Source organism: Myotis yumanensis, unplaced genomic scaffold (genome assembly GCF_028538775.1).
Source record: "Myotis yumanensis isolate MYYU_CA2020_CCGP unplaced genomic scaffold, mMyoYum1.0.hap1 SCAF_8, whole genome shotgun sequence".
Lineage (NCBI taxonomy): Eukaryota > Metazoa > Chordata > Mammalia > Chiroptera > Vespertilionidae > Myotis > Myotis yumanensis.
The window spans coordinates 21,951,155-21,971,420 of record NW_027223759.1 but is presented as its reverse complement, the minus strand read 5'-3'; the positions used below and the strand labels follow the sequence as shown (position 1 = coordinate 21,971,420).

The window sequence follows — 20,266 nt, the reverse complement described above, 5'->3', positions numbered from 1 at the left end:
CGAGGCGGCGGCTGGCGGAGTGCAGTTCGGCACTGCGCTCGCTCGCGGAAGACCAGGACCGGATCACCAAGGGCCACAGCCAGGCCCCGGGCCCTCCGCTCCCGCCCCGCGACGAGCCCCTCGCACAAACCGGACCTGAGCGTTTTGTTCGTTCGGCTCGCGTGAGGCAGGGGCGGCCTGTCAGCATTCGCCCGGAGGCCCAGCCCCATCGCCACGCAGGCACCTGCCGCTGCCGCCGCTGCCACACGGGTCGGAGAGGCTGTGCGCCGCTCCCAGGCGAGATCCGGCTCCCATCCGGCCCCACCCGCTTTGCCTTGTCCTGCCCTGGCCCGAAACCCCTAGGCTGCCGGGCTCTACTGGGGTAACCAGGCCACAGGGCAGGCTCCACCGGATGGCACAGAGGGCTGTGACCCAGAACAGGAACCTTTTAAAGGTAGAAACCCAGTTTCTGGTCCGACTCTGTCCCAGGGACTTCTGTGGCCTTGGGCAAGTCATTCTCGGCCTCTCCTGGGGCTTTCACATTTGCAAAATGAGGACGATGGTCTGGCCTCCCGTGAGTCTTCATATCCTGGTTCCTGGGAAAGTTGGAGGCCCACAAAGGGATTGAAGCAGGAGTGGTGAGATGTGAAGCCGGATGGGGTGGGCTAGAACCATGCTGGAGATCAAGTCTTTCCTCCAGATCCCTATGGTACTGCCAGCTCGAAGGTTCACTCACTGCCATCTCTCTGGCCCCTCTTTTAGTCTTCCCATGTCCGGGGTCCCAAGGCACAGCAGCTCACTACCTTCCCCAAACGTAATAATTCCACAACCTCTTGTTTCAGGATGGGGGTGGGGTCTGTGTGGCCCCCAGCATAGCTGAGAGTCCATGAGTCATTAGCTATAATCCAAACCTGGGACAGACCATCTCCCTTTCCAGGGACTCAAAGTACTAAGATCTGACATAGAGGAGGGGAACAGAGATTGCTCAAGACCCTGGCCTCCTGCTAAGAGATCTTAGAACTGAGGGTTTCACACAAGGCTTTTGGTCAGTCTGAGCCCCTAGCTGAGTCTGTCCTTGACTCCAGGTGTCCTCCGTTCCCCTTTCCAAAATTGATGGTGATGCTGAGCCAGCCCTGGATGGAGGGGCTAGTTGTAGATCGGAGGTGGAAGTAAGGCTCCTTGGACAGCAATATGGAGCCCTAGTTCCCCCTTAGGGTGAGGAAGCTCATGGGGAGGGAATGTATCACCACACACCCAGGCCTAGGCAGCCCACAGGGATATGAGAACAAGGGTCAGGAGTCACTGGTCCCTTCCAGCTCTAATCTGTCTGTTGCTGGAGGTGCTTGCTGGCTTGTCCCCCTCTCTCACCCTCCCCCCACTCCACTGCCACACTTCACACGACCACCCTCAGGCCCCATGGGGATCTGCTGTGTCCTTGTTGCAGAGAAAGAAAGAAGGAGTGGGGATGAGATGGCTCTGACAGATCCCAGGCAGGTCTGGGGAGAGGGGCGCATTACAGATGGGATCTGTGGGCACAGCAGCCATGGATGGGAAGGAGGGATGCATGGGTCCCAGGCTGGGGTGTGTGCGGTCCCCATTCTGGCCTCACTGACCAGGCTTCTGTCCTGGGCTTAGCCCTCTGCTCCTTGCCTGGCACTGAATGATGTGCCTCTTAGGGATTAGGCCTGGCACTGGCAAGTCCTCCCTGTGTCTTGGAGGGCTTCCTCTCCCCTCCCCCAATCATAGAGGGGGGCTAGAGCTCCTCCCCTCTGGCTGGGACTCTAGATCCTGGGGCTGCACAACAAAGGTCTCCCTAATGATCCCTAAGACACACATAGAGCAGTCCTTTGGGGAGGGAGGGGATGTTGAGAAAATGAGGCTACCAGTGGACTGGGACATGCCCTTATTCCTCTTCCCCCCCAGAGCCTAATTTCCCTGGGCCTCCACCCCCCACCCATCATAAAGACCTGCATATCTTGGCCCTGTCCCCTCATCCAGGTCCCTCCTCCCCTGCCTGGCCAGGGGCGGAGTCTTTAGGCGCCAGGCAGGCCTGCAGGTGCCAGGCTGCCTATGTAAGGGGGGTGCTCAGCAGCTGGTGTTTGAAGGGGCCCATCCCCCCTCGCCTGTCCAGCTCCCAGCCAAAGCCTGCTTCCTGTCTTCCTTGTCAGCACGCTGGGCAGGGGAGGGAGCAGGAAAAGGGACTGAGCTTGGAATTCAGGCAGTGGTGGGACTGGGAAACTGCTGACTGAAAATGGCATTGGGAAGAAGGATGAGATGAGGGCCAAGAACACAGCCAGAAGACAGATGGACAGACAGAGGGTGCTGCCCAAAGGTGTGTGAGATCCATAGGGGAAATTTCAAGGCCCAAGAGACTGCAGACACCGCCCCCCCCGCCCCCACACACACACACACATACACCCACAATGAAAGCAAGAGCTAGAGAGAGACCTGAGAGAGAGGCAGAGACCACTTGAGAGAACCCAAAGAGGGACAGAGACAATGTGAGATAACAGAGATGTACACTTAAAAGAGATGGAGGGATTTAGAGATGGAGGGTCAGAGGTCAGGTAACCAGAGGTGGAAGGCACAGTATAGGTAGAAGGAGGGGGAGGTGATGTGGAAACAGCCTTCACCCCATCCCACATTGGTGAGGGGAAATTGCCTCCAGAAGAGGAGAAAGTGTGGTTTCTATGTGGGCTGCAAATGGGACAGCCAGGGCTGGAGGTGGGAGTGACACCCTCTTTTGGGGGACCAGTCTCTCCCCATTAAGAAGCAGAAGCCAAAGAGGGGCAAGACTCAGGCCATGAGTGGGGCATGATCTGACTCCATCTCTCCTCCTTTCTTTCTCGGCCACAGCTGGACAGAAAGACAGACAACTGTGGCAGCTGCCCTGCCTCCACTGTCCACCTGCTGATTCTGGCCCAGCCTTGGAGCCTCTGGGTGTGGAGGCTGCCCAGGGTCTATAAAGAGTGGGGGACCTGGGCTTGGAAGCAAGGGGGGGTTCATAACCAGGTACTAATCCCCATCAGGCCAAGGCAGAAGCAGAGGCTCAATGACCTTCTTAGAGATTAGTCCCCATGGTGACAGCAGGCAACTCGCCCCCTCACTCTGGCTAGGTCTGAGGGGGAGGGGGGAGACTGGGTAGGAAGAGCGGGGAACCTTCCTGAGGCATCACGGGATCACAGAAATCATGGCTGGGAGGCCCCTCCGGGATCAGCAGTTAGCTTAGTTTACAGGTGCAAAACTGAGGCCCCAAGAGGGGAAGTGCCCTGCTTAAGACCACATATAGAGCCAGAAAAGGTGTGTGGACCAGAAGTCAGATCTCCAGTTTCACTCCCAAGCATTCTTTCCAGAATAGCAGAGGCCTGAACAAGAACAAAGGCTTGGGATACTCCCCTCTGACCTTCCCAGTCCTCCCAAACAGGTCATAGCAGAGTGACTGGAATGGGATGAGGCAGAAAGGCTCCTCATCCTGAGTGTTAGGCTGGCTTCCACAGGCAAGTGTGGGAAGGGGGATGCAGATCCCAGACTTATGCTTGCTGCCCTGGATCCTCTCCTCTCCCCACCCCAGCCCCAGGGGGTGGGCAGAACCATGCAGCAAAGCCAGTTATAAACATAACAGGAACAGCTAACATTTATTGGGTGCATACAGCAGACTGTGTTTTACATGGATTTAAATCTTCACAGCAGTTTTTAAGACTATTATTCCCATTTTACAGAGGGAAAAGCTGAGAAATAGAGTACAAGTTCATCTAACTTATAAGCAGTGGAGCTTGGATTTGAACCCAGGCAGCAGTGTAACTCCAGAGCCCATCTTCAGTGTATGATGATGGGTGGGTGGCTGAGATGATCTTCTCTAGGTGACCATAAGCGGGATATGTGCATGTGAAGGTGCATACTCAGGTGTCGCTCCAACACTCAGCACAGTGCCTGGCACATAGTACATCTTACTAAATATTTGAGAAATGAGTGAGCAATGTCAGCCCATCAATGAGTGTGACTTTGAGGTGTTTATTAAATGCTGGGATGTTTACCTGTGGTGCATGTGGGACCCATCCATGTGCCTGTACTGTGTGAACGTGTGTATGCGTGCACATACTCCCTGTCGCTCTGTGCCAGCCGGTGCCTTTGTGTCTGGGTGAGTGGGTAGTGGTAAAAGCTGCCTTCCATCTCCCTGGATGGTGGCCAGCTCTCTATCCCTACTGAGGGGCTCTGTTTATAGCAGGATAAGACAATGGGTCTGTGTGGGTGGGGCTCCCACCCCCTCAAGACCCACCTCTTTGGGGCCCAGCTGTTGGACCCTGCTGGGGCTGAGCTGGTCTCTCACTGTTATCTCTGTCTCCCAGGAGACCAGGCCACACAGCCCCAGGGAAAGTGCTCATCTGCCTGTTCCTGGCTCCAGACCTGGGGTGGGGGCAGGGAGTGGAGGAGCAGAGCTGCAAAGGAGGGGCTGGTGATGGTACAAGGGTGCAAGAGGGCACCAGTCACAGAATTTGCATCTTCAGTCACCAAAGCCCTGGCTGATTTCCCAGTGAAATGAGGGGTAAGGGTGAGAGCAGGCTGATTTGATAGGACAAGGGCCACCAGGCACGTCTCAGCTGCCCAACAGTACTGAGAAGTTGGGCCTTTTATGGGATGGGGCTCTATATGAAGGAGACATCACTTCTCTGGGGATTCTCAGGGCCTTTAACTGGGATGGGGACCTGGGTGAGAGGCCAGGATTGGGTCTGAGGGTTTCTTTGTTGGATCTATATGTCCCCATATAGGATGGGGGTATGAGTGGGATCTACAGGAAACAGAACTGGGTCTAAGGCTTTCTCTGTGAGATCTTAGGGTGCCTTATGAGAGGGGTGTTTGGGTAGAATCATAAGTGGGGGAATGTCCTGAGGATTTCTCTGTGGAACTTTGGTCCCTATAAGAGATGAAGAGCCCTAACCGGTTTGGCTCAGTGGATAGAGCATCAGCCTGCTGACTGAATGGTCCTAGGTTCGATTCTGGTCAAGGGCATATACCTTGGTTGCGGGCACATCTCCAGTAGGGAGTGTGCAGGAGGCAGCTGATCGATGTTTCTCTCTCATTGATGTTTCTAACTATCCCTCTCCCTTCCTCTCTGTAAAGAAATCAATAAAATATATATATTTTTAAAAAATGAACTGGATGGGTTCTCTGAGGTGATGAGACCTCTATGAGATCTTGAGGTCTCTTGAAAGTGTGGATGTGGGGACACTGTTTTTTGTTTGTTTGTTTTGTCTTCCTAACTCTCCCTCTCCACACCTAAAGGCCAAGGCTGTGGCTGTGGAGGAGGTAGCAATGAGGGTGCTGAGCTGGCAAACAAAGCCACCTGTGCATCCACCCTCAGGAAGCTCGGGGCAAAACTGATCTGGGAAAACAAACAGGACCAGCTGCTGGGGGGTTGGAAGGGGGGCTAGGAGGGGGTTGGATGAAGGGAGACTGGGGGACTGGAGCTGGACCAACCTAATGGACAAAGAAAGGAAGCTGGGAGGGCGTCCATAGTACAGGAAAGGGACAGAAACCCAGAGTCCCATTCTGGCACACCAGGCAGGGACCCCTGACAGCCCCTTTCTTGCTCCTTCCCCTCAGTGGTTCATTCTTTCCTTTCTCCCTCAACTTTGAGGTCCAGAGTCGGGGAGGGGACCCTGACTGGAGAGATCTTGAGAGAAGTCTAGAGGTGGTCTGGGCAACTAGCTATTGGCAGTGTTTGGTGGGTGTGCAGACAGCTAGAATGAAAAGCTGTGGACTGTAGGGTGGGGGCAGTGGTACCTATACACCACCTTCCTGATGAGGAAGCTGAGGTACAGGGGAGGGGAGAGGCTGGCTAGTGCCCCACAGCTTCATAGTGCAAGCCAAGATGGGAACTTAGGCCTAGAAGAGGAGCAGTGACCCTGCTCACCACACATACAGGGTCCCCACCCCAAATCTCAGCCGGACTCTTAATTCTAATTGGATCTCAGCTGTACTACTACCACCACTTCCCCCAAGCCTTTGAAACACACACACACACACACACACACACACACACACACACACACACCCTCCTGCGGAATACAGTCTTCTGATCTGACCAACACCTGGACTGGAAACAGCCCTCCCAGGTGGAGCCCCAACTTCAGGGGCATGCCCAGACCCTGGGCCCCAGATCCTGTAAACACAGTGTCCACTCTTACAGACACCCCGCAGCCTCGGATCTAACACCCAGCCCGCGTCACCGACCGGCGAAGACGCACAGCCTGACGCACTCGCCATGGGCGCCCGCCACCCCTCCCAACCTCAACTTTCTACCAGCTGCCTCTTCCACCAGCCCGGCGGCCTCAGCTTCCCTCCCAAAGTGGCCCGTCCGCGCCTCCTGGTGGCTGAATCCAGAATTCTACAATAGAGATAGGGGAGAAAGGCAGAAGGGAGGGAAAGAGAAATTGGGTTCCTCACCTCACACTGCTGCCATAGTCCCGATTTGGGAAGCCAAGACAAAAGGCCAGGACACCGAGTCCAGGATTGGTTCTTGCCTCCCTTGATTGTATTTCTCCCTTATGGTTTTGGGGAAATTATGGTCTATTTGTGTCTCTCCAAACCTCCTCTAGGGCAGGGAGTCAGGGGACTGGGCATGGTTCTGACCCATCCCCATGATGTCCCTGCTTTGACTTAAACCCTCCTAACTTGGACTTTATTCCCCATGTTGTAGGACATTCACCTTCACATACACTGTGATCCTCAAGAGCAATTCCTTGCCAGTAAGAGAGAGACACAGGGAAGGGGAGACTTTGGCTGCCCTCAGCACCTATTCTTGGCACTCCAGAACTTCAGGGTGGGGAACTTGGTAGGATGGGCAAACCATTACTCCTGCACTCTCATTGTAGAATTTCCTCTACACCCCATCCCCATTGGACATTTGACCCAACCTGACCACCTTATTCACTCATTCAAGATTTACTTAGCGCCTACTTTGTGTCCAGCATGGTGCTAAGGTTTGAAAATAACAAAACTGACACAGCCTGCTTAAAAGGAGCTTACATTTGGTCTAAAAGAAGACACTCAGCACACCCATAAACACTCATAAACAAAAAATGAAAAAAAAACAATTTTACAGAGTGACAAATGATACAAAGAAAACAGAGTGATGTGATGGACAGTAAATGTCAGAAACAGGGTCACCCATGCCAAGAAAGTCAGCCACGCCAAGATCATGTGACTAGGACACTCGAGGGAATGGGGAACAGCAAATGCAAGGGCACAGAGGTGGGAATGAATTCAGCTGTGTGGTTAGAAATCCTGCTGCAAGTTGTGAGGAAATGTCTTCCTTGGGGCCTCCCTTAGGGCCCCAAACCTTTCACCTCCTTTCCTCACCCCAGCTGGCCGGGGATTGGGGGCGAGGGCCTAGTCAAAACAGAAACCCAGGTTCACATCTCAGCTGGGACACCTCCTCCACCAGCTTCCGCAGGACCTTCCTAAGCTGCCACTTCTTCTGTGAAGTGCAGGGCAAGGACAGCTCCTACCTCTCGGATATGGTGTGAGAATTAGCTGAGCAGAACGCCTGGCCTGAACTAGGCAATCAGTGATCAGCTGCTGGCTCTCAAGTAGACTGGAGACCCCAGCCCAGTCCCTGGAGCTGTCAGGCGGCTGGTAACTACTCTAGCCACTTCCTTAGTTATTATTCTAGGTGCTTTGTAAATCCGAGCCCTCCCTTGGGCGGTTCAAATTTCCTGCGCTCAGCACTGCCTTGCGCCCCTCAGCTCAAGAAAATCCAGGAATACAGCGCGGATCTGGGAACTCAATTTGGGAGGAAAGAGGCTGCGGTGGAGCCATCTTACAGGGAAGAGAATACTGAGGGGAGCCTGTCTATCTCTACCCTAGAGTCGCCCAAAAGAGAGGCCTCGACCTAGGGCTGAAGAAAAGGTGGACTTTAGACATTGGGAAGAACTTTCGTGCCTCCAGTCGGAAATGCGCAGTTTCAGTGAGGCCTCTGGGTAGTCTGGTACCTCTAGTTCGGAGCGTCTGGGCCAGGGAGGGTGTGTTCTGTTCGAGGTCGCATGCGCCTTGCCTGGCTCTGGCCCCCCAAAAAGAAAAGGCTGAGTCACCCTTGGTTGCAGGGTGCGCGGGACGTGTGCCTCAGCACTTTCTAGTGTAATCCCCGAGGACAGGGGCCAGATCCGCGGCTGCAGGAAAGGCCTCGGCTCCTCCGGGGACAGCAGAGCTGACCGCAGCCTGCCCGCTGACTCAGCTCCCCCCAGCCCAGCGGGAGAGGGCGTGCGGAGGGAGGCGAGGCGGAGTATAAAGCCCCGCACGCCCGGCCCCTGCGCAGCCTCTCCATTTCCGTCAGTACCACGCTCACCCGCCTGGTGAATAGTCCGTGCTGGGGCAGGGTCTTTTCAGGGCGGGGGAGGGCGAGATGACGCAAACCCACTAGCAACCCGGGTCCAGACCCCGGGGCCTTCTCCCTCAACCCGGGTTGGATGGGCCTGGGCCTGGCTCCGGAGGGGGTTCGCGAGATGCTGAGCACTTGGTCCTGTTCTTCTTGCCACAGTGGCATGAGCTGCACCCTCCGCGCCGGGCCGGCCGGAGTCCGCCTGCCTCACATTCAGAGAGAAAGAGGACTCCAGGGCCGCCGCGGTCCGCTGTTGAGTGACTGCACGAACACCTGCGAGCGCGGAGGCCTGCGAAGGGTACGCTCATTAAGGTGGAACGAGGTGTGTGAGTGATCGCCCAGGTGCGGCTGGGCTGGGCTGAGGGGCTCTGGGCTCCCCTAGCCCAAGTTCCAAGCCTGAGACATCATCTCTCAGCCCTCTGTTCCCCAGTCTGTAAGACCCACCAACAGAGGAAACCCTCTGGCCTCCCCCAAATCCCCAGCTGCCTCAAGACCAGTCATACGACAGAGTGTGAGTTAAAAGCATAAACGCGAAAAGGGAACCTTTGTGCAGAGGCGGGGGAGCTGTGGGGCCAGCTTGAACAATGAAGAGGTTTCCAGTTTAATCTCCTCTCCAAAGTTAGAGGCTCTACGCTTCATTTAACAAAAGAAGACAAATCTCTTCCACGTGATCCACCTTGGTCTCCTAGAGCCTGGGTCCTCGGGAGAGCTGACTGCTGTTATCATAGGTTGTTACGCAGGTTGGGGTGCAGTAGGGTTCCTACACCTACTTTTGCAGGCATCTAAATTCTTTTTTTTTTTAAATATATTTTATTGATTTTTTACAGAGAGGAATGGAGAGAGATAGAGAGTCAGAAACATCGATGAGAGAGAAACATCGATCAGCTGCTTCCTGCACATCTCCCACTGGGGATGTGCTCGCAACCCAGGTACATGCCCTTGACCGGAATCGAACCCGGGACCCTTCAGTCCGCAGGCTGACGCTCTATCCACTGAGCCAAACCGGTTTCGGCTGCATCTAAATTCTTGATGTGGAAGCACTTGGTTGGGTGATCTTTGTAAGCTGGAAAATTCTTTCCACCCTAAGGGCACTGAGCTGGAAGTCTGGACCCCTCAAACCCTGCTCAGGGTGTTTAGCCCTAGTGGAGCTGATCTGCCTTGCAGTGGATGCGTCAGGGAAAGGGCCTGGGATTAGAGGAAAGGATCGGGTTTCTCAATCTTTTCAATCACAGCAACAAGGGGGAGGGGGAGGAAATAGTGCTGCTGGGCAGATGCTTCCCAGCTCCCCTTACCTTTCCGCAGCTGGATGGCCTATGAGTACCCCAACTTCCAGGGACAGCAAATCATTCTGGAGAAGAGTGACCATTCTTGCTGGAGCGCCTGGAATGACAGTGGTGGCCACCACAGCAGCGACCAGCTACTCTCTTTCCGGTCTGTGTTCTGCCGGGTGAACACAGCTCTCTCCCTCTTCTTCTCCCTCCTAACTCCTGGATCCAGGCCCTGGTCCCACCGTCCTGCCTCCAAAAGGACATCCACTGACTGGGGGTGCGTAAACACATCTTTCTTAGATGGGTGGTAGTGGCATTACTTCCCAGAACTAGAGGGCTTCCCATGAGATTGGATTGTGGGCCTAAGCCAGACGTTGAAGATCAGCACCACGGACAGCGCCGAGTCCATGCCAGTCTTGAGAGGCATGGGGTTTCCTCACATCCAGTTGTGGGCAAGAGTGAGAGAGTGTCTCTGTCATCACACAGCCCTATGAGGTCTGGGTGGCTGCTATTAGCCCCAGACACTAGTGTGGAAATGGGGATCAGATGAGACTTAGAACTCAATCCAGGAATCAAGGCTTAGAAAGGTCAGTGTGTGTGTGTGTGTGTGTGTGTGTGTGTGTGTGTGTGTGTTGTGGTGAAAGGGTTGGTAATAAATCAAATATACTAAAGGGGAGGATCTCACTTCCTGTTTGTGCTGACTTAGGTACCCTGCTGGTGAGGCCAGGGACTGGGAGGTGGAGGGCAGAGAGCAAGCTTCTCCATTCCAGGAGACCAAGGAGCCTTTCAGGGGGAAGAACCTGGCACTGTGGAAGCCCAGACCAAACCAACACTGATGCCCTGGCCTATCTGTTCTGACTCTGCCATCCAACCCATTAGTTGGGCTGCCCAGGGTTCTGGGCAGGGGATTGGGTTAGTCAATGAGGCCCTTAGGGAAACTGTCTTCATTAATGGACCAGATTTCTCTCAAGACTTCTAATTTTCCTCATGAAAAACAGGTCAATGTCACAAGATACTTTCCAGCCCTGACCTGGAAGGGTCTCTGGGACACCCCTTTCAGTCTCACCACCTCAATCCAAAGTCATAGAGGAGACCAGATTGGGAATCTCTGAGCACCCCAGCTTTTCAGGCTGCTAGGAAGCTAATGGAATAACTGCCAGGAGTGTTTGTGGAGCCTAATTATCTGCACAATCTGTGTTGGCAGTGATGTGGGGGGAGTGATGCTGAGAATGTACCCATTAACACCTCTTTGGAGGGCTGACCCCTACCTTTCTGTGCCTCAGAACCACAGTGACAGCCCTGTGACACTATTTGAGGGGGACAACTTCCAGGGTTGCAGGTTTGAACACAGTCATGACTACCCATCCCTGCCCTCCATGGGTTGGGCCAGTAGGGATGTGGGTTCCCTTAAAGTCAGCTCTGAAGCGTGAGTCCTGGGACTGGAATAAGGGAGATGAGAAGAACAGAGAGGAGAATGAGGAAAGGTAATGGGCATGCTAAAAGACATAGTAAGAGAGATGTTGGAGACTGGAGGACAGAGGGAAGAGAGGTGATGGGAGACTTGGAGGGAAGCAGAAGAAAGTGAAATGGTGGAGATTGTCTGGGAGGGAGGCACAGGTCATAGGAGTCAGGGGAACAATATAGGGATGGGGAAATTATTAAAAACTTGGATGAGGAGGGAGTGGAGGGCAGGAATAGGGGACATGGTCAGGAAGGTGATAGGAAGATGTGGACCAGTGAGCAGGGCAGGAAGAGATCTATGTAGGAAAGCAATGGTGTTGGAGCTGAGGGTTGGGAACTGTGAAAGGAGGACTACTATGAATGGAGGACATTGATGGGGCAGGGGCAGAGCCTACTTACCACCCTTTTGCCCTCCCTGGTCTAGGTGGGTGGCCTACCAATACCCAGGCTACCAGGGTTACCAGTATGTATTAGAGCAGGACTAGCATGGCAGGGAGCTCCATACCTACAGCGAATTTGGCACACAGGTCCATACTGGGCAGCTGCAGTCCATTTGAAGAGTACAGCAATAGGCCATATGGCCCCAACACCTCTCCTGAGGACCCTCAATAAAGCCTCCTGAACCTGCCTGCCCTCTTGCCTCTTTTTTTGTGTCTTGCTTTGTGATTTCCATCCTCATCTTTCTGAGGGTCCTTCCCTGCCAACCTGACTTTCCCTTCAGGCTTCAGGACCTTTGATTATGGAGCATTACTGAATTAGTGTGTGGCTAGACTCATGGGGCTGAGAGGAAACTGCTGGGAAGAGTCTTGGGTATCCTGTTACCTACAACTAGTCCCACACCACTCCTTGGTGAAGGCCCATGAGCTTGGGATGGACACTGTGGCCACACGGCACTGTTGCCATCCCCTGGTTGGAGTGCACACAGCTCCACAGCAGGATTTAATGCTGCATGTCAGTCCTGGGACAGGCACCATCATGCAGGGCAGGGCCTCTGTGCAGGAGCTCTGTTGGGTTCAACTTTAACCCCTACGGCATTTCCAGTCTTTATTGTCACCTCCCTCCCTTTTTGGCTAGAGAAGCTTGCATCCTTTTCCCAGCCTTATAAAATCTCTGCCTTACAGAAAAGCAAGAGTGTGAGAGGAGGAATTAGTGGGAGGTTTCACTGGCTACCAGACCTTCTAAGGGGGAGACTTCCTCTCTCTGAACAGAGCCTCCAGACCCTTTGTCTGAATAATAATGATCCCTCACATTGTTTGAACTCCAGCATTTACAAAGCACTTTCATACCCCTCCTCTCTACTGTTCCAAACAACTCACTCTTCATTCTTCCTCTTCCTTCCCACTCTTAGGAGAACTGGTGAGCTGGAGAGGCAAACCCTCAGCCACTGACTACAGTGAGCCTGGGTTATGGAGCAGGTAGCAGAAGCCCACAGACATGGCAGGACTGAGTGTGGCAGCAGCCACCAGAGCCCCTGCCACCAATGTAGTTTCTTCCTAGTTTCCTCTTTTGTCCAGGTAATAACACCCTCAGTCCCACATAGGCAGGACCTCCAAGGCTCTGGGGACTCCTCTCATCATGTCCCTCCCTCAGGAATGCTTGTGTTTTCCAGCCCCTAGTGGGCTTATCAATGCGGAGGGGTGGCTCAGATCATTGCCCCAACTGAGGGGAGGCAGGGTGATGTGGGAAAACAGTCAGACTTGGACCTGGAAGTCCCCGAGGGTCCAGCTGTGCAGTCAGGCATCTGCTCCCTGGGGGAAGAGCCCTGAACTAGATGTCAGAACACCGGAAGTCAGACCCAATCACATATCACCCCTGAGCTTCGATTCCCTCTTTTGTAAACTGGGGCTAGTGATCCCTGCCTTATCTGTGTCACAGGGATGTTTGGATGATTCGTTGAGAACCCCCTGAAAATGCTTGTGGTGTTATGGAAAAGCACTGGGGCAGTCAATTAGGACCATCCTTTCCTTTCCTTGCCCCCCCCACCCCCACCCCGCCCCATGGATCCCAGAGTTAGGTCCAGAAACCAAGGGACAGCGTTCTAGGTGGGGTCTATTGCAGATGATTCTCCTAACACTCCATGCTTCATCCATTTCACCAATAAAAAAACTGGACCTCCTCTGAGAGGGAGAAGCCTCAGTGAGGCTACCCACTTAATTGGTGACTTGAACAGGGGCTCTTGACCCCAATCCATGCTAAGTGGAGGCTGACCTAAGCTGTGGCTTAAAGCCTCAGGCCTCAGAAAAGCTCCAAACTTTTCTGGGCCCCAAAGGAGCCTGGGGTTCCTGCCTAGTCACAGGCTCCTGTCTCTTTGGGGGATAGTAGCAGTAACAATAGCTAAATGCTTAGAGAGAGCCTTGTCTGAGCAGTCAGCATGTGTTGTATAAGCCTTATAATCCTGTGTAATAGGTACTATAATCCCCATTTTACAGATGAAGAGACTAAGGTGGAGAGATTATGTAACTTTTCCAAAAGTCACACTTGGAAATGAGACCCAGAGTTGAACCCAGACAAACTGGCCTCAGAGCCCAGCAGGCCTATCTCCCCACTCGGTTTTGGGAAGCAGACAATGGGCAAAGAAAGATCTGGTCTCTACCATCAGTTGAGCTGTTCTCTCTCTGGGAGGGTCTGTGGCTGCTGGAAAGGTCAAGATGGCTTCAGAAACTGGCAGTGTGACCCTGAACAGGGCATTATCTGTCTCTAAGTATCAGTGTCCTCACCTGTACAACAAGGGAGTTGGGGAAGCTAATATTTGTAACAGCTTTTGTTTTCCCAGACCTGGGGGTCAGACTCTGCTCCCCACACTGACAACAAAGGTGTGGGGGCTGCAGAGGCCCATTCCAAGCAGACTGGTGGTTTGCAGAACCCTGTGGGACCTGCACCCTGCCTGAAACTTGCTCATTGGCTGCACTCAGCCAAAGGCCAAAGCGGGTAGAGGAAGACAATTCCTTACCAATACAGCCAAGATCCAGATGGAGTTAAAGGCCAACTCTCATCTACCACCCACACACACTTGCCCATCCCCTACCCTCCCACTTACCCCCCATCCAACACCCGCACAAATTCTTCCTGGAGCCCACCTACCCTTTTAACACCTGAGTCCTCAGTGAGGCAGGGGCTCAGAACCTGAGATGCTGATCCATCACCAGTTTAGAGCTGGGATGTCTGGATAGACTGCTCATGCTGGGAAGCCTCTCTGATGAGAGCATTAAGTGACTGAACCTTGGTGTCTCCAGGCTCTGACCACCTGCTCCTTACTTTCTATCTGGGGAAGTGCTAAGAAAACACCCTCCACCAGTAAAGACAAACACTGGCAGTAACAGCAAGAACCCACCACGTTAGACTTTCCAGCCATTCTCAGTCAGGCACCCCAGAACCAGGATCCTACAGAAAACTTGCCCATTCTAATCCATGTGCCCTGGAGTCCCAGGCCTCATCACCTCCTGGGCTCAAGTAGTGGGAGAAAAAGGCCTGAAGGGTACCAATTCCAACAGTAGCCACCAGGCGCTTCATGGCTGCAGGTGGCTCCTGGCCCAGAGCCTTTAGCCAGCACCCCTCCTTGGCAGCCTTTCCAGAGTTAGGAAGACCCACAAGTGCCCAGAGCCTCCAAGCCCCTGGGAAGCACATCAGCTTGGCTAATACACAATCAGCATCTTTGCCACTTTTTCAGAGTGGATTTCAGTCTCCACTCCCCCTGAGTTGGGGGCCTTGTACAGTACACAACCCTGTTTTAGCCCCTTTACTCTTGTAAGAGTAAGGTGCCAATTCCCAAGTGATTTAGGGATAGCCAGGATGGCAGCAGTTGTGAGGGTGGATGTAGGCTGGGATGACATGGTATGGGAAGGCTGGGAGAGCCGTCATTGTGGTGGAAGGGGAAGGGGGCTCATGAGCTTACTGTATGCCACAAATTAATGGGGAACAAATGAATGAGAAAAGGGGGAGAGAGACAGGAGGGAGAGAGAGTGGAGGCAGGAGGAGAGACTAAACGGAAGAGACCCAGAAAGGGGGGAGGGGCAACCCACTGCAGTTGTGGGGAAGACGCCCCGCGCGGGCCCAGAGGCCTGGGAGCCCTGGAAAGGCAGACAGGGAAGGAGATTGGGTCTCCAGGGAAGAGCAGAGAGTGGGAGAGGAGTTGGAGGGAGAAGGCTTGGGGAGGAGGGGTGCGGAGATAAAGGGAGCCACGGCTGCCCGGCCTGGGAGCGCAGCGACAGGAGAGAGGGAGGGAAGCGGAAATTTAAAAGTGAAGATGCAGATAACGCAGCCTGGAGACGGGAACCCGGGTGGGGGTGGGAGGAAGAAGGGGGAGGAGAGTGAAGCGGTGAGGGGGGCGGGAATGGTCGGGTAGCAGGAACTGTGGCCCTGAAGGTCCGAGGTGGGGCCGCGTACTCCACCCCACCAATGTTTGCTAAGACTCAGGGAGGCGGAAAAGAAACGCGCTCCTGACCCCTGTCAGAGCGCAAGGCCCAGGCCCATCCCCCCGCGCGTCTCCCGGCTGCGGGGCGCGGGGGGCTGCCGGGTGCGCTTGGCTACAGCACGGCGTGTTGGAGACTTTATTGCGATGGGGCGATAAGAGGGGCGGGGGCGGGGTCCCGGGGGCCGAGGCGACAGCGCTTTAATTAAAACGGAAATTGCGGCCCCTGCCCGCGCCGGGGGCCGGAGGGTTCCAAGCTGCCTGGTAGCTGGGAGCGTGGCTCCAGGACCCCCTCCATCCCCGCTTCACCCGGCCAGCCCCCTCCCGCCAGGCCCTGCCGGACCTGGCGCTGTCTTCATCTCCCAAGTACCCGCGGTCGCATCGGGCGGAGATCAGTACCCCAGAGCGCAAAGCCTGACGCGTCCCCCCTCTCTCACCCCCCCCCCCAAACCTCCCACCACCCAGCCTCGGGCGGCGATGAGACAGAGCGGCGCCTCCCAGCCCCTGCTGATCAACATGTACCTGCCAGGTACCAGGGACCAGCTGGGGGCTGGAGGCACCGGGACCCGGGGCTGGAAGTCTAATCTGGGACGTGGGAAAGGGATTGTTGGGGTCCAAGGGAAGGGGTGCAGTCCAGAGATTCGGATCGTTGAAGGACTGAGCCATCTAGGGCATTGGAGGACGGCAAAGACAGATGGAGAGCTGTGGGGCTTTCATGTGAGGTCTAGAAGACTCGAAGTGAGCAGATTGGGAGACTGGGAGGCCGAGGGCGCCAGCTCGGGGGCTGAAAAAGCCTGAGGGGGAACAGCGGTCTTCGATGTGGTGGGGACTCGGTGCGCGTGCAGCGCTGGGAGGTTGTAGTCGGCCGGGCGCCGCCCCTGCACCCTCGTGGCTCCTCACCTCCGTGCTCCCAGTGTTCCCACCGGCCCAGCCTTCCAGGCGCCCTCCTCTTCTCTCCGATGGGCTCCCCGCGCTCCGGCTCGACAGACGCAGCCCCGGCTTGGCTTTATAAGGCTCCCGCCGGCCCGTTCGGAAAGCGGATTTCCTTTTTCCTGGACGCGTTTCCTGACTTGGGCGTTATGGAGGGGCTCAGCGCGGCGCGCGCCCGCCCGGGCCAGGCTCCGGGAGGAGGAGCCGGGCAGCTCGGGCCCCCAGCCTCACGCCCCTTCTGGAGCCTTGGCCGCGGGGCCCTTTGGGTCAAGCCCGCAACCTCCGCCTAAGGTCCCTCTGACTGTTTTCTTCTGCTGCCACAGATCCGGTCGGAGAAGGTCTCTTCAAGGAGGGGAAGAGCCCGGGGTGGGGGCCGCTGAGCCCTGCGGTACAAAAAGGTGAGCTGGCTGGTGGACTGGGTACGGGGGGCGAAGACAGAGGATGGGAGCCAGGGCATCCACCCAAGGACAGGCGGCACCGCTACCAGAACAGGGGGTGGAAGGGATGTGCACTGCAGCGCTCTAGGAATCGGAGGGTCCGGGCATAATTGTGGGAAGAATGGGCGGGCAGGCGGGGGGTGGGGGACACGCATTCACTTGGCCTGAGCTCTTGCAACTTCCAAATTTCAGGGCTGAGGGAGAGGATCCTGGCCCCCACTCACTCTTCTGGGGACAGGCTGAGGTGCTTGGCATCCTTTCCTTGCTAGCAACAGGAGCACAAGGCCCTGGCACCACTGGGCAAAGAAAGAGACCAGAAGATTTACTCCCTGACCACTAGCACCACTGGCACCTACCTGACTCACTGACCCGCAGCGGCCAGGCTTTTCCCGCCAAGTCCCCTGGGTCATTGCTGTGGATTCCTATGTTCAAGGCCAGCTCTCCGCGGTGGCTGCATTACCTTCTGCTTTGCCTTGCTGGTGGGGCTTGGCTGGCCTTGCAGGCAAAGCCTCCCTACAGCTCCCCATCCAGTCGGTACCCTAAACTGCATGGTTGCAGTTAATCATAAAAACAAGGCCGGCAACAGTTTTATTCAAAGGGGAACAGGACTTCCATCAGGAAGGCCTTTCCAGGCCTCCGATGGTGCTCTGCATCTGTACCAGCTGCACATTTTTACCCAAACCCCCTTTGCTTCTGACCTAAAACCCAACGCTCCCTACCTGGAGCCAGGCAGCTTCTCTCTGGGCTCTTGTGGAGGGATTGTGGTTGAAATTATGGGGGGCAGCATCTGAGTTCTGAGCGAGTCGTTGAAAAAGAAAGAGAGGTTCCCCAGGCTCGATTGGATGAAATCAGACTTTGAGAAAAATCCATTTTATTCTAAAAGGGGGTGGGGGTGGGTGTATATCAAGATTTGTCTCTGCTTGTCTGATTGAGGCTCCAATACAGGGGAGTGGGAGCTCTGGGGCATTTGACTCTCCTCACACTAATATCTGGGGAAACCTCCTTGTCACTTCCAACAACCCCAGAACAGGGAGAAGGCAGAAGAGCCTGGAGGTGAACCAAAGATGGGAGAAGGCAGGGAGCTAAGCGTGTCGGTTTCCCAGTCTCAGCCCCTCTCCTCAGAGCTGTGCATCTCCCGGGGAAGTATAGCAACTTTGCAGGCCAGGAATCCCGCCTGTTCCGAAAAAGAGGCCCAACCTATTCAGCGCCAGACTGTGGGAGGAGTGGGGAGGGGGCGGAGTGGAGGGGTATAGGAAGGTAGAGAGCCTTCAGAAGCTGCCCTTCTTCTCATGCCTGGGGGCCCCTGTCCCCATTCCTGTCTGAGTTATGCAGCAAAGAAACCACCCACCACCTCTTCCCCAGCTCAGGCGGCCAGCAGACTGACTATATGCCTTTAGGGGCTGGGCGTTGTCCAGTGGCCAGGGTGGTCCTGTTGCATGGTGGTCTCCTCTCTCTGGCTCTCGGTATATGGTCCAGCTGGGATGTGGCAGTTTAAACACCTGGGCAGGCTACCCCCATGGTTGTGCAGGCTCTGCTCCAATTAGGACTCAGGCCCAAGTGACCGCAGGGGCTGATATCCTGTCCTTGCTCACCTTAGGGAGCCCAGTGTCTTGCTGCAAGGCTGCCTCCTTGCAGAGGAGGTGATGCTTCGCCCTTGCTCCCAGTTCTCACAAAGCCAGGCGCTGGCGGGCCTTGGTCCTCCTAAGTGGAGGCTGTGTTTCTATTGTGGAAAAGGCGGTCACGACTAGGACAGCTTTGCTGATCAGCCCCTCCCTGGCCCGCCCCTCCAGCTGGGTTGGTCTCCCGTCTCCTCTCACCCCTTTCCCCACCTCCAGCCCCCCATCCCGCCCGTGGCTGACGACCCCCTCCCCACAGGCAGTGGGCAGATCCAGCTGTGGCAGTTTTTGCTGGAGTTGCTGGCGGACCGTGCCAACGCAGGCTGCATCGCGTGGGAGGGTGGCCACGGCGAGTTCAAGCTCACGGACCCGGACGAGGTGGCGCGGCGCTGGGGCGAGCGCAAGAGCAAGCCCAACATGAACTACGACAAGCTGAGCCGCGCGCTGCGCTACTACTACGACAAGAACATCATGAGCAAGGTGCACGGCAAGCGCTACGCTTACCGCTTCGATTTCCAGGGCTTGGCGCAGGCCTGCCAGCCGCCCCCGACGCACGCCCAGGCCGCCGCCGCCGCGGCTGCAGCTGCTGCCGCAGCCCAGGACGGCGCACTCTACAAGCTGCCGGCCGGCCTGGCCCCGCTGCCCTTCCCCGGCCTCTCCAAACTCAACCTCATGGCCGCCTCTGCCGGCGTCGCGCCCACCGGCTTCTCCTACTGGCCGGGCCCGGGCCCCGCCGCCACCGCCGCCGCCACCGCTGCGCTCTACCCCAGCCCCGGTTTGCAGCCCCCGCCCGGGCCTTTCGGCGCGGTAGCCGCCGCCTCGCACTTGGGGGGCCATTACCACTAGACCGGCGGCGGGGTGGCGCGAGGCCTCTCCCAGACGCCCAGGCCCGCCCTCAGTCCCATCTACGTCCAGGGGAGGAGTCCCCACGCCTCCCCACCGTTCCTTTGACTTCAGATTTGACTCCATTCGCCGCACCCAGCCCCGGGAGAACGGATCTGAAACCGTCTCAATCTTCCTTTAACAGCTGATTCCCCTCACCCCACCTCCCAACCCCTAGGGGAGGGTGACTGTGTCCCCCCACTTCCTCTAACTTCCATCTTCTTCTAGACCTCAGATCCCTGACGGGAGGTTTTCAGATTTCCCTGTTGTTTCCTCTCATCCACCTGTGCTTAGGCCTGGCTCCGGGAAGCCCCCTCCATTAAGACCCCCCTCTCTTTTGAATTCCAAATCTTTTCTCATATTTTCTCTTCCCCATGGAGCTGCCCCGACCCCAGTAGGGCGGAGGCCTCTCACAGGCCACCTTCTCCTCCTGGGCACTTCAGCAAGCTTGGTCAGGGCCACTGCCCCCATGACTTACCTACGAGCTTTGGGGCCCCTCCCTCCCACCTCTATTCTCTCGGCTGGACAGGCTTGGTGTGTTTCTATTCCGTTCCAGACCCATTAAAGCTCCCAAGTTCTCTGCTGCCTCCTCTCTCAATTCCTTGCTTCACCAGAACCTTGTTTCAGGGAGGAAAGAAGTGAGATGCCCAGCGTAGGCCTGAGCAGAAAGGCCTGCCAAAGAAGAGCTGGAGAGATCGAGGGCAAAGAGGCTGGGGTGCTTGCTACTGGAGGGGAGGGAGGAGCCCATGGTGATGGGCCCAGCCAAGAGGGAGGTGCCATGTTCCAGATACACTCCCCCCCACCCACACACACACTCACCTTGCAGCCGACCTCAGTCTGCCTCACCCTGCCTTCCACTCACACCTTCACCCTACTTTATCCCAATTTCATCCCAACACACATGGTCA

The 20,266-nt window shown here is 55.9% G+C and overlaps 1 protein-coding gene across 1 annotated transcript; it reads left to right on the top strand.

Annotated features, from left to right (window-relative positions):
* The first annotated feature begins 15,970 nt into the window (after window positions 1-15,970).
* On the top strand, window positions 15,971-19,322 carry FEV (FEV transcription factor, ETS family member). Its single transcript, XM_070423316.1, has 3 exons — window positions 15,971-16,022; window positions 16,747-16,821; window positions 18,736-19,322. The coding sequence occupies exons 1-3, from the start codon at window positions 15,971-15,973 to the stop codon at window positions 19,320-19,322; spliced, it is 714 nt and encodes a 237-aa protein (XP_070279417.1).
* The last annotated feature ends 944 nt before the right edge of the window (window positions 19,323-20,266 follow it).